Genomic DNA, 13,655 nt, shown 5'->3' on the forward strand with positions numbered 1-13,655 from the left:
CCTGTGATTGAAATGGATCGCTTAACAAAATTGCTGGAAATTCTGTGAGACTTTAGGTCAAATCCACATCACCATAGCAGTTTCCATGGTGAAGTTGTTGGTGATATTTTGTAAATGTATCTGTCAACAGCATAATTGGTGGGATACAGTGGCGGCGGAACCGGGGGGGGGGGGCTTGGGGGGCTCAGCCCCCAATGAAAAAGTTGAGGGGCAAATGCATGATAAGCCCCCCCCCCCCCCCAATATTTACCAAGGCTCCGAAACGTGCATCTGCCCTTTTAAATGCATACTTGTCGATCTGTCCGATGCACACGTATACTATATAGGTGTAATAATTGTAGTAATGCTGGGGGTGCATGCATTCGTCACAGTGCTTGGTTCAAAGAAATTTGTTGGCAACTGCATGGATTTGGAATTACCCATTTGTTGACATTAAGAAATGCTTTCTGTTATTTCTTAGGACTTTTATTTAATTATTGCATTTAATTGCAAGTAGTAATTTACTACACTCAAAAACGTCTTTGCGAGTACACTACGAGTAATAGCTACTCTCTTAAAACACCATCGAATATACAAATTACAATGTTTTTACAGATTTTTACGTGCAATCTGAAAAATTGCAGGCTTGAGACCCATATTTTAGGGCTAGGTATTCGCAGCATAAAACACTCGGGAAGTGCCGTTTCCGGCCATCTGGGGGTTTGAAAAACCCTAAATTTTCTTGTACGCTCCGCGCCAACCGATGGTGGCGCTCCGCTTAGATAGTCTCCACACATTAGCCCCCCCCCAATAATTTTCCCGTTCCACCGCGCCTGGTGGGATAAGGATTTCACTATCCCCCCTCCACTCCCTAGCACGCTACCCTTTATTGGGAGTAAAAGCCCTATGCATATTCGATTTCAAAAGATATCATCCCATGGACTCAACTTTTTAGCATGACATCAAATCAGCATGTAGAAACAATACTTGCCTGTGAAGGTCATGACATCAACACTGACCCTAGAAGGTGTTGACCTCAAATGTCAACACTTGACAAGGATGACCAAGACGTCAGCGCTATTGTTGATATTTTGGTCCAAGGCTCCTTTAACCTGAGAAACACTTCTATCATAAACAACAAGGATACGCGTTTAGCTTTGTTCCTTCTAATTATTACTGACAATTAGGAGGGGATGGAAGTATTTGTCACCAGATTTCTAAATATTCTCACCTGTAATACGTCGTTTGTCCGATTCGGCGAATCTATTGAATAGTTCTTATGATCCCTTGTAGGCCGGGTTTATTATTAAATTGACCCACTGTACATTATGAGTGCAACCACCATATTTTGAGGGTCGGGGGACAAGTTTCGGTACATTTAAAAAATGCTACCGAAATAGCTCTGCGAAGGCTGTACAACTAATAAAAAGTAGGAAATGTCTGCGTCGGCGAAGCGTGCTAACAATTCCACTATAGCCTATATGTGCCCTGTTTTGAGCAAGATTATCTTTGTAACTTTGCAGCTAATTTGCCAAATAATGCCAAAACAAAGAAGTCGTAGCCGGGTCCTCTCCAGTGCGGGCCACTCCCCGGGTTCTCCACAGTGCGGGCCCCTCACCGGGTCCTCCACAGTGCCTTTAAGTGTGTGTGGACGGTGATTTTTTGTTATCATCATGTGAGATCCGGGATTGAATGCATCAGGTGTGAAAGTTGTGGTATCTTTCATAACCTGTAATGACCTCGAATATAAACCGGTATTTCTCCAATGGGTGGTTTTGTTTCTAATAATACGACTAATTCTCACTTTTGGCGAACAATGTGAAACCAAAATAGAAAATGCAAACAGAGAGAAGAAAAGAGAGAAATTGCTAGATAAAAATAGTAACGAAACCTGTTTCTCTATGTAAATAATGAAAGGAAAGACAATAAAGGGAAAATCATGACGTATAACCAGACGTGGAGATGAAGGCCTAACTCTGAATTTGGTCACGTTTTCTATAATTCAGAATATGCATAAAAGAGCAGGAATATTCAGTGATTGAGACAAAACCTTCTCCTGCTCTCGAGAATTCAACAGCATTTTCTCAACTTGTGACTACTTGTTCAACGACGAAAACTACCATATAATGGTAAGTCGAATACTTGACTTATTGTTCCCTTTTCATTGCTGCTTTTTATCTTTAACTTTTTAGGAAAATGTATAATTTCAATTATTATTTATTCTATTAAAACAATAAGAAATTGGTCTGGACGAAAATTTATATTAGCGAAATTTAGTCGACTACATATATGTTTTGCTGTAAGGCAATTTTCGCTTAACGAAATTGAATTGTATAGAACTATGGTTCACAATGAAGTTCCCGTATGTTCGAGAGGAGCATTTCGACAGCGAAATTGTGATCATGAGATAATTCTGTAACATAAACAATAGAATAAGCGAAAATGACAGGCAAATTTACTCATGGAATTACAAGTTAACCTTGACAGCTAAATTTAATGGGAATATACTTCGCTTCAGTACAATTTCCAAAAGCTTCCTCAATTCTTAAAATGCCGTGAATGTGTAGGCTGGCGATAACAATGCTACAAATGAGCTTCCTTTCGATTTGATTCGTGGAAAGCAACACGTGAGCTAATAATTGTGACCAAAGGTAAACTCTTTCCCAACAAATCTGTACACTAGTTTGATCCCTTAGACTCCACAAAAATATACATCAGGGATGTACCCGGGATTTCCTGAGTGCCGGGTATACTGATCGCCATCCTGGGGAGGGGTCTAAGGGGGAGGGGGTGTCCCCCCTTGAGAAATTTTTGAAGGTGCTCAGATGACAAATGCTGGCACTTGTGTAGCTTTTTAAGCACATACACAAGTACTAGTACTAGTACTAATTTACATTTTTAATTTTTTTTTTATTGAAATATATTACGTACCTGCTAAAAGTTATTAGTTTGCTTCAAAGAGATTTTCCAAGGGACCAATTGAGAGCCGTAAGTAATGTTTCTCGCATGCGAAACTGGTGCATTATTAGTCTGTATGAATTTGGCATAGGCTAGGCCCAATTTATGTTGAATATAATTTTAGGAATTTTTTGGATTTTATTGAAAATAGTGCTGGGCGGGATTCACGAGTTTTAAGACGGTGCTGGGTGGTTATTTTTAGTGCTGGACGGGGCCGCCCAGTGCCGCCCAGCGTGGGCACATCCCTGCATATGTTTATACGCTATAGGCTGTTACTATAAGTGAGTCAATCGAATTGTTTCGGCGTGTAACGTTTGTATTTAAGCAGAAGTCAACACGGACGATTTTTGGAAAGAAATAAATCTTATAAAATATGTGCAGCGAATAATTACACTGATGACATGACAGTATACCCTCCTTCACTGTGGCCTTTAACGTTATAGTAGACAGCATCTGATAGAAAAGAAGCTGTACTAGTTAATCGGCATCCCAGATTGATCTATACAACAAATTAATACTGCAATGTTCAATTTAAATGTTGTCAGTGCAGGTGGTACTGAAATACCAATTCTACTTATCGATGTATTACCATTAAAACGACGAATTCGTGCAATTGCACCAAAATCAGATGCGATCGGATGCAGGATTTTACCAAGGAGAGGATGTGATCGTGAGATTATTATGTGGTCATCATAGTTTATGGTGGGCGAGGGAGGGGGGGTTGTCACCTTTTTAAAGTGTGGCGTCATTCGTGCGGATAAAAACAACATAAATATATATATATACTTTTCGAGCCAAGTGTGTCATTATTCACTATTATTGTTTTATGTGTACATTATGTTGTATTATCGTTGACATGCATATGTATCACTGCATTCGAAGGCTTCACCAGAAATGACAATTCAGACATCTATAATTCGGAATCATTTACTTTAGTGTTAGTTTTTTGGTTTAGTATTTTGAACTAGGTGTATTATTTAATTTGACCATGTTTCTTTTATTTTTGCTTTCAGGCGATACTCAAGTTTCTCACTTTGGCGATTGCCATTGTCTGTGTCAAAGGTCAAGCCAGACCTGCTCTCCAATGTTCTACAGAAGCCGATGGGTAAGATTCAATATGTCCCCTTTACTATACTATTGTTTTTTTTATATAATACAACAAAAAACTGATTTACAATGGCAAAAACAATTGATAAAGTCTTCTTATAAGCATATGTCCTCGAACGGGTTTCATCGACAGACTAAAGGATAGAGTCTCCTACAAATTTAGTGAAATCTTTTATACGTTACCAGTTGCAAACTTTCATCATTTTGTCTGAACCTTGTTCCCGGCAGTGGCGTAGCCAGTGGGAGGGGGTCAAAGGGGGGGGGGCAGAGTTCCGCCACAGAAATTTTGGGACGCGATGGTTGACGGTGAAAATTCAAAGGGAGCAAAACAAAAAATGTACACGAACCTGGGGGATGCCTTTTTCGAAAGTATTATTCTTTTTAAACCTCCAGTCATATTGTTTGTGTTACCATCTTGCCATCTTTTGGTTGTTTTATATTAAATTTATTTTCAATTTATGTTTTGATAGTCTTATTGTTGCTAATTTTCGGCTGTAATAGTTTGGTATTTTAGTTTTATTGTATGCTGACATATTTTATTTTTTATTGTTAAGTTATTTATTTCTGTAATTCTTAGGATGCAATATTTTTAGCCTGTAATATTTTTAAGCTGTAATATTTTGTAAGCGATTATGCGATTCTGTGAAGTGCATTGAGATCATTCCTTTGATGTAAAGCGCTATGTAAGAATAAATTATTATTATTATAATATATTTTTTTCAATATGTGATATAACCGGATGGTTTACGACCGTGCAGGCGCGCACATTATTTTTTCGTTTTATACCCCCCAACAATTAGTAAATTTTTTGTACCAAAACAGGAAAATTTAAGTACACAAATGTAGTTTAAAAGAAATGGAAATGATAGCACCATTTTGCATCTAAGCCCTTTTCGAAAAACAAAAATTTTCAAAAAGTGGAGGGGGACCCCTTCCCTTTTACCCCTCCCCCAGGACGGCGAACCATCGCTATGTGCCTGAAATTTGACTTTGCCCCCACCCCACAAGCTGGCTACGCCCCTGGTTCCTGGGATTGAATTTATAGTATCATATTATATGTTTTCAAGTCTACACTAAAGAAAGCTTATGCTCGACGTACGGTCGTAAATGAAAACTCCAAATTTTTAATTTCGACCTTTCTGTATGTTAAAAGTAAAGATAAAATTGAAGATTTCAAGATATTGAGTCATAGTTTCGAGACAAACATTTCGAAGAAACAAACAAACCAAAAACAACTCTTGTTTTCACTGTTCTATGCATGCGGTCGTATTGGACATGTTATTTGATGTTTGTAAGACAAATATTTTTCAAATGGTATTTTATTGTCAGCTATTGTACATGTACCGGTACGTTTCATCTAATTCGCGTATCATTTAAACTATTATGAGTTGATATAATGATGATTTTTTTTCATTTGGTGCGATTAAGCCGATTATTCAATAGAGAAGTTAGCATTTGTATAGAAAACACACAAGAGGGGAGGATTCAAGAAAACAAAGAAATTAAAAACTATAAAAAAATAATAATTAATTAATTTTTTTTATTCATGCTGATAAGTATAATTACAATGACGTCAGTATTTATAATTGATATGTGACTTCAGTTTCTGTACTCAGTTCCATAACTCGATGAAATTGAGCAACTCTAATACTAATTCCTATTTTTATCTATTTATTTTTTGGTATCATTTAGTTATGAAACAGTCGATCAACTGGCTAAGTTAGCTACCAATACAGTTGACGCGACAACAACCGTACCGATCGAAGTTGCAGAAGAATCTGTAGAAACGGCTGAACGCAGGTAAGTAACCATAGAAACAAGTAACGATATACTGTAATGGTAGTGCACGGAAGTGACGTGGGGATACGAAATTCTTAACATTTTATCATTTATTTTCACCGGTTACACCGAAAATTGTTTACACTGAAGCTTAATATATTGAGGAAAAAAGTCATATTCGAGAGGTACATGGCAAAATTCCAATCGTTGTTCAAATTATAAAGTCAATTGAAATACTTGAATGCATCATGTAAATGTTACAGACCCAAAGAAAGCCCCTTTTATGAAATAATGTAGGCTATTAGTCAGCGAATTTGGAAATAACAAGTCAGCTTATAGATTATAATATGGAGGAAAGCAAATCTTACGAAGATATTGCGTAGTGTGGATACGTAACGGTGCTGTCAAAATGCTAATTTTTCTGTTTCTGAAATTTGTGCTGCTTATTCATCATTTTGCTGCGAACCGTCACTGTGTTACAACAAAATTGATTTCACGAGATTTGATTGAATGATCAATATATCATTTTTATCACATTTGCATAGGCGTAGGCGACCAATTTGATTAAGGGTGGGGGGGGGGGTGCTGTAACGACTTGCCCGAAAAATATAACCAAAATTTTTCGCACGCTCCGCGCGCATTCCACCCGTTAATGTATATACATGACATAAAGGCATGCATCAGTTATTACATCACATGCCAATAACATACAATCATTTTCCGTGTTATAACCCTTCCATATTGGTTATAAATATTGGGAAAGTCGTTACAATAATAATGATAAGAAAAATATAAGTTTAACCATTGAAAAACACATTGCGAATTATTTTTCTTTCAGTAGGTGTCCCGAAAAATTCTCAGCATATTACCCAAATTTTCACAAAAATTTTGGGTTGGGGATGGGGGGGGGGCTGCGGCCCCCAGCCCCCGCCTCCTAGGCGTAACAACATCACATATACCACCTATTTTGATCATTTCATTTTTTATTTTTTATTTTTTTTGAATACATTTTAAATACAATTTTTAAATTGATTATTATTAGTATAATTTACATTCACACAACCATGTCTAAAGTGAGGATCAAGATTTTGAGATGCGTTTTTTTTTTCTTCAACTAACGGTACGGAATATTGTCTTCCTCCATGTACACGGTGTTGTCTGCCAGCGTTATATATATGTAGGTATCAAAAGACGGAATTTGTACACCGTTGAGATCAGAGACCTATTATATGCAGTACAATTTAGTATAGGAAGGGAAAATACTGTTGATGGATATCACACAGGACTATATACACCCTTATTCATCATTATCACTTCTGACGAGGTGAGTCGAAAAAGAAATAATTGACAACCCCCCCACCCCCCCCCAAAAAAAACTTTTGTAAAAGTAATGTTCCATTATCATATTTTTCTTATAGAAGGGAAATGATCGGAAGGGGTTTACATTATTACAGTTGGTTATACGCCATACACATTGCCAGTATTACGAGATTGTTATCATAACACGAGTGGTTGTACAGTATGTATGGTTTATTTTGTTACAGTATCGTCCCAGCTTTCAGGTTTATAGATCCCTGTCCTATCAGACACGAGTTCAGCGGCATTGTCTACGGCGTTACTATCAAGAATGATTTTGTCCTTGTTCTGTGGCCACAGACTTTCCACAAGGCTATATGCAGGTAAGTAACAGCGCCTCCATTACGTTATTTCTCACTCAATTTACCTTGAAGAATTCTCGAATGTGACATTAAAGAATTGACATCCGCCATTGACATACAAGACGGGTAATAATTTTTTGGATCAATATACGTTAAAAAGAAAATATTACATTGAAAAGATCGACGAATAAAAGATTGCTATTTGATGTTGTTCTGCAAGACTTGATACTTTTCATAACCTCTGCCACTCGGACTGATGATACTGATTTTCGTATGTAAGCATAAATCAACCATATCACAGTACATCCCCGTTAATAAGTATTTTAATAAGTATATAGGGAACAAGGTTGAGATGATCTAAGGGAGGGAGGGAGGGGGGTGGATTGGAGCCTAGAGTAGGGCACATATTTCAGGAAGCGCTATACCCTCATTGTTATAGCTCGATTGTATTGTGACTGGATAACTAAAGGAGTAACTTAAGATGACTGGATAAATATATAGAAGTGCATCAACATGACTGAATAATCAGGAGCCTGTACTTCCAGAAGACCGGATAACTATAGGAGTAACTTATGATGACTGGATAAATATATAGTAGTGCGTCCACATGACTGAAAAATCAGGAGCCTATACTTCCAGAAGACTGGATAACTATAGGAGTAACTTAAGATGACTGGATAAATATAGTAGTGCGTCCACATGACTGAATAATCAGGAGCCTATACTTCCAGAAGACCGGATAATTATAGGAGTAACTTAAGATGACTGGAAAATTAGGAGTCATTTCAGATGCCTGCAGGGGTAACAAGGAGAACTTCAAGTCGTTTCTTCTTACAGCCAGACTAATGGTTTGATTCCATTCACGTGATTCCTTTCACGGAGTTTCTGAATTATTCGTAAGATTTAGACTCTTCAAAAAACCATTGGCGTGTTTTCTTTCGCTTCAAGAGATCTGTTCGTTTGGCCTAAAGAAAGTTGAGTTATGTAAATCAAGTTTGTTAATTTGTTTTGTGGTCCAACATAAAGAAGAACAAAGTAAAACAATGTTTCTCTAATGTAAATTTCATTTCACCTATTTTGCCAAATTGTTCATGTACTTAGTATATAACGTGTTCCTGATTGATTGACTGTCATCGTTGTTGTGGATATTTGTCATTAAGAAATTCTACTTCCTGCCCTTTTATTTGTTATCTCCAAAATCATCGATTAATTATCACTAAAAAATGTTATTCAAATTTAAATGTTCGATTTCACAGACCAGGTAACGATTGTCCGAAATGCAGTGGAAATTGCGTTCAACAGTACAAATATGAAAATGCCTTGGTGTATTCCTCGTGTTCAATCAGATGGGATCTGATCAAGGTCGAATCTGGATGTTGCTGTCACCAATACCAGCGAAACTCAATCACTTATCTCGCTGACGCAACGATCTAAATTATAAGTTCACTATGGATACAGTTTGAGTATAGTTGTGGGTAGTTAGTGGTATTAATCTAACAGTATTTGCTTAAAATATGGAACTAACCTTTTTCTCTTTTTTTCTTTCAAAAGTGATCACCAATTAACCTGGAACTAACATACTTACATAGCAGACGTTAAATAAATAGCTTTCGTTGTATGTATGTTAATTTCCAACCGATTCACACAGAGATTACAGTAACTACTGTAAAGTTGTAAATTTTGTGCCAAAGTAAAAACTGGATCGTGCTGATAAATCTGATACATCGGCATAGCATGTGCTATTAGGTTTACAGTAAGAACTGAGAATTTGTGTAATCCCCAAAAATGTATCAAACTGGATTTGTTGGGGTTAGACATATCCTCAGTTCTTACTGTAATCCTAAAAGCACATGGTACTGACTTATAGCACGATACAGTTTTTACTGTGGTACAAAACTTTTAAAGATTTATATAAGTAAGATACTTGTGTTCACTTTATGTATCCGAGTTCAATATCGGAGCTGAAGATGTTTTTATAGTAAGCGTTTGGGTATTAATCTAGGCTGGTTGAACTTGGATTTACTGGAGATTATTTTGAGAACTCATACAGACCATTTGTATTATTAATTTGGTGGTATCTGGTATAGGAAGTGAAATACATATATACAGCTGTGTTATTATTGTATTAGTTTATGTATAGGTAAGAGGAGTTTTATAGTTTATATCACTGAACGTGAGCATTGCTGCTTTTCCCAGCGTATGTTAGTACAACCAATCATATATATTTTTTTTACTGCATGTAACATAAGTATGTAGGCTTCCAAGCCTCCAAGTCGCAGATTATGAACTCGGAATAAGTTCACCGTAGAGTAATTGAACCTATGATGTGACTAGGTGTCGATGACGTATTCGCGTTGACCAATCAGAAACTTCAATTCCGATAGTTTGTTAAGGAGGGGTGGGGCTATGGGTGTGAGGAGGACTGTGGGGTATGGGAGTATATGTAGATGGGGACAGGTTTTTTATTAATTATTTTGCTTCAGTTAATGGTAATTTATTATTACTCTTTAAGTAGTAATAAGGTTTAACTTGCTTAACTTACTATATTCGAAACGTTTCCAAAAGTGCCGGTACTGATTCTAGGCTGGAGATTCTAACCATTCAAATTATTCATGCATGTTGAAAATTGTGAAATAAGGACCGTGTGAAGAACAATTAGCTTCGGCTAGTGACATTATTATCACAACTTAAAAATCACTTGGTTACAGGCTCAATGCAAGGGGGCTGGGACGGTTGAGAGTGGATAATTGTTTTTTTTCTCGCAAAGGCTCTACCTTAGGTGAATTGATACAAAATACCTATATTTATACTTTCTTACGTATGCTTAGGTTATATAAAATTTCATTTGTAGTTGTTAAGGGTAAACTATTGAAGTTCAGAATTCCTTTTTATTTGATGCATCTAAAATATTTCGGTATAATATTCGATCGCAACGAATAACATAGTAGCCTTTAAATGGAAATTGCAAATATTGTGTGTCCGATATTTCTTTTCGTTAACAAATAACCTATACGGTAAAAACAATTATTTTCACGTCTGGGTTAACTTGCTGGGGGCTCCGTCGCCACTCAACGGAAAAGGACAATAAAAATAATTCTAATTAAGATGGAGAACGGTAATAAAGAAGCAAAAATAAACAAACAAACACATTAATGAACGTAGCTCTTATGATTCGAAGAGCATTCGACCAGTTTAACACTAGTGGAACACTAGTAGTTGTTACTCAGAGTTTCACGTGTTGAGCGATCTTCAGACAACTTCAGACAAGTACAGGTACTAGTGTTCCACTAGTCTCAACTAGCCTCAACATATATTTCGCTCTGTGCACCGGACATAGAGCACTCTGCGCCAAGATAGACGCCATCCAACCAACTTTATATATATATATATATATATATATATATATACATTGATGACATTAAACAGCATTCGTTCTTGAACATTTTGTAATGTATCGTAACCATGTAATATGAGGCATATGAAATTCTTCGCTATGAGTTTTGTATTGCCACTGAGGAGGATCTGACCTAATGACCTATTGTATGAGGTTAAATACGGTCCAGTAACTTTGATCGATGAAATGTCACTTGCTTAAAGGGTCATTTTTAAAACAAATTAAAAGTGTTATGTAAGTCTAACTTGGACAGATAGCAGTGTGTGCATGTTAATGGTCAACAATTTATCAAGTTTGCACCTTTAAAGTCATCCTTTATGGCTAAGCTTTGTCATGATATATCCAGAGGATATTGACCCACTCCCACTGGGGATCCAACGGGTAACGTTCCTCCTGTTTAGTAACAGAAACGTAAAGAAGTTTCCGTTTCGTAGATTAGGAGTGCCCATTTTTTCCTGACAAAAGCCGTACTTTGTCATTTTTTGGTCATTTTGGAAAGGTTTCATCAGAAAGTGTCCTAGCTATTGCTGGTAAATTAAAAGAAACAGTTATCGAATGGAGTTTGTATGGAATAATGGAATTTGTGGCACTCAATTAATGGGAATTGGGACACAATTTTGTCCCCTTAATAAAAATAACATGTTAAGCTCTGTTAAGGGAAAAATAGTAAGAGAAACCTTAAACATATATAGCCTATTCTGCTTTGATACTTGAATTGCAAGAGATTCCAGTTTCAATAACGACGTTATCTATCACTTTGAAGTAGTCAAGCTCTAATGTAGTTTCGGTTTAGCTCTAGCTGGACTTCAAGTCTAATAGTCCATTTGCCTACGTCACCAAAAGTGATATGAAAATATTAAAACCCGGTCTTCCGCTTTTAATATAATTAATCGTTAATTAATGATAGAATCAGTGGTTAGTAAATACTTTGTTATAATATACTAGGCTGGTCCGAGCTGAAAGGGGAAAGGTGGAGGGTATGAGAGAGGTATGTGGATGGGAATGGTGTGTGGAGTGGTTCCTCCATCAATTCTGGTAATTTCCATCCAATTTTCGGTTACATGAAACGTGTTCAAAAACCTATACAGCTGCCGCATATCTTTTACATCACCATATGGACTAATTGTACTGCAATTGAACGCAAAACTACGTTGATAGTTATGTATGAAAGACATGATAATTCAAAGAGGTTTTGAGTTGGAAATTGGATGAAAAGGATTGAACACGTTACTGAATGTTCAGCTACTCGCATGATATGAGCAAATTAAGATTTCGTTTAACTTGGATCTTTGTCAGCAAAAAGGTAGTAGAATAAATATAATAATATAATTTCCGTATACACCTGCCGCTGTTTATGGATAGTTCAAAACGATTTTTTTTTTCATCCTGTTTCTCAAGCAAGGCCTTTCCCACGGTGCGGCACAAATGAAAACAGCGGAATAAAGTAACAGTGAAATATCAATAGCCATAATTCAAACTGCAGAAATGGGAGTATAGCTTACCCAATTGAAGTTTCACATATAGCATTGCCAAATACTAATCCTGAACACCTTGCAATTCCAATCATTCTTTCATTTTGAAGCAGAAGACTATATATGCATATATCATTACGGATCAAACTTGTCAAGATTATTGATTTCGCGCAGACATTAGTTCCTTGGCAAATTATGGCAGGCCGTCTGCAACAGATCACGGGCACTCGACATAGACCGGTTGAAATCGTTATATGTATAACTTTATCGATATATCTCATGAACGTTCATTAATATCTATGAACTCGAGAATGGCTGCCACTCTGATATTTTCCAGTTTAAACATGTTAACGTGAATGCCATAAAAGTATTGCTAGCCAATTATATAACTATGCAGAGCTGTCAATACATATCCTCTACATAAGCAAATACCAATATTATTATGATTATTTTTGACTAAGGGAGAGAGCAAAATCAATAAATTACCGATAAATCCAAATTTTTTGAAAGGGAAGAGTAAAACCAGATTGACCTGAGGTATGTGAACCCCAATAAACTTCGACGGAAGATCGTTGGATCAGATCAACCAAAGCCTTCCCGCTATAAAATTCATCTTAAAAGTGCAGGTTACCTCTGTTTTGTGTTTGTTTGAATTTCTAGTCATGGCGAGGATGGATGAAGGGTAGGATGAGCCGAGGATATACACCTTATATTCGATACAGCAACCGATATGAATATGCAACGAATCGCAATACGCATGCCCGAACGAAGTGCCACTGACTATAGGTGTGTTTGATGATTGAACTTAATGTGTTGTATAATATCAAATGATTGAAACCGGAGGATGGCAAAAACATACTTTAAGAATTCGCTTTCGTTCTTTTCAAATAAATGTACGTTTTGACATTTTTGTTTTCAGTGAGACCGCTCTGTGTGTAAGGTTGAGCTAGGGTTTGATGACCCCCTCCCCCTACCGTTGCGTTTAATGTCATCAAAATCCAGACTGCCATACAATTACATGAAATGAAAACAGAACCCAAAATTGAGGAAATGCAAATTTTCATTAATTCTCAGCAGTTTGTTTATTTTTCACAACAGATCGGAAAGAAACTTTCAAATGTAAGATATGATATCAACGTGTTTATCATTGCTAACATTGTTTCGTAAGTAGCAATACATTTGGTTCAAAACATACAGAACTGAATCGTATGTTGTAACATAATAAGGTTGATTAACAATAATAACATATCTTTTGTTCTTCTTTTGTTTGAAAGTTCTTAGCAATCTGCTAGAGAATATGATTAACAT

At 36.6% G+C, this 13,655-nt stretch overlaps 1 protein-coding gene across 1 annotated transcript; it reads left to right on the forward strand.

Annotated features, from left to right (window-relative positions):
• Positions 1-323: 323 nt before the first annotated feature.
• On the forward strand, positions 324-10,437 carry LOC139980585 (uncharacterized). The gene is made up of 5 exons (XM_071992327.1): positions 324-2,108; positions 3,951-4,042; positions 5,737-5,844; positions 7,368-7,502; positions 8,738-10,437. The coding sequence occupies exons 1-5, from the start codon at positions 2,106-2,108 to the stop codon at positions 8,913-8,915; spliced, it is 516 nt and encodes a 171-aa protein (XP_071848428.1). The 5' UTR covers positions 324-2,105; the 3' UTR covers positions 8,916-10,437.
• Positions 10,438-13,655: the final 3,218 nt, after the last annotated feature.

This window comes from Apostichopus japonicus, chromosome 15 (assembly GCF_037975245.1).
Source record: "Apostichopus japonicus isolate 1M-3 chromosome 15, ASM3797524v1, whole genome shotgun sequence".
In the NCBI taxonomy this organism is placed as follows: domain Eukaryota; kingdom Metazoa; phylum Echinodermata; class Holothuroidea; order Aspidochirotida; family Stichopodidae; genus Apostichopus; species Apostichopus japonicus.

Coding starts and splice junctions, on each gene's coding strand:
- LOC139980585 (XM_071992327.1), top strand. Junction 4,043..5,736: donor TGTTCTACAGAAGCCGATGG/GTAAGATTCAAT, acceptor GGTATCATTTAG/TTATGAAACAGTCGATCAAC. Junction 5,845..7,367: donor GTAGAAACGGCTGAACGCAG/GTAAGTAACCAT, acceptor ATTTTGTTACAG/TATCGTCCCAGCTTTCAGGT.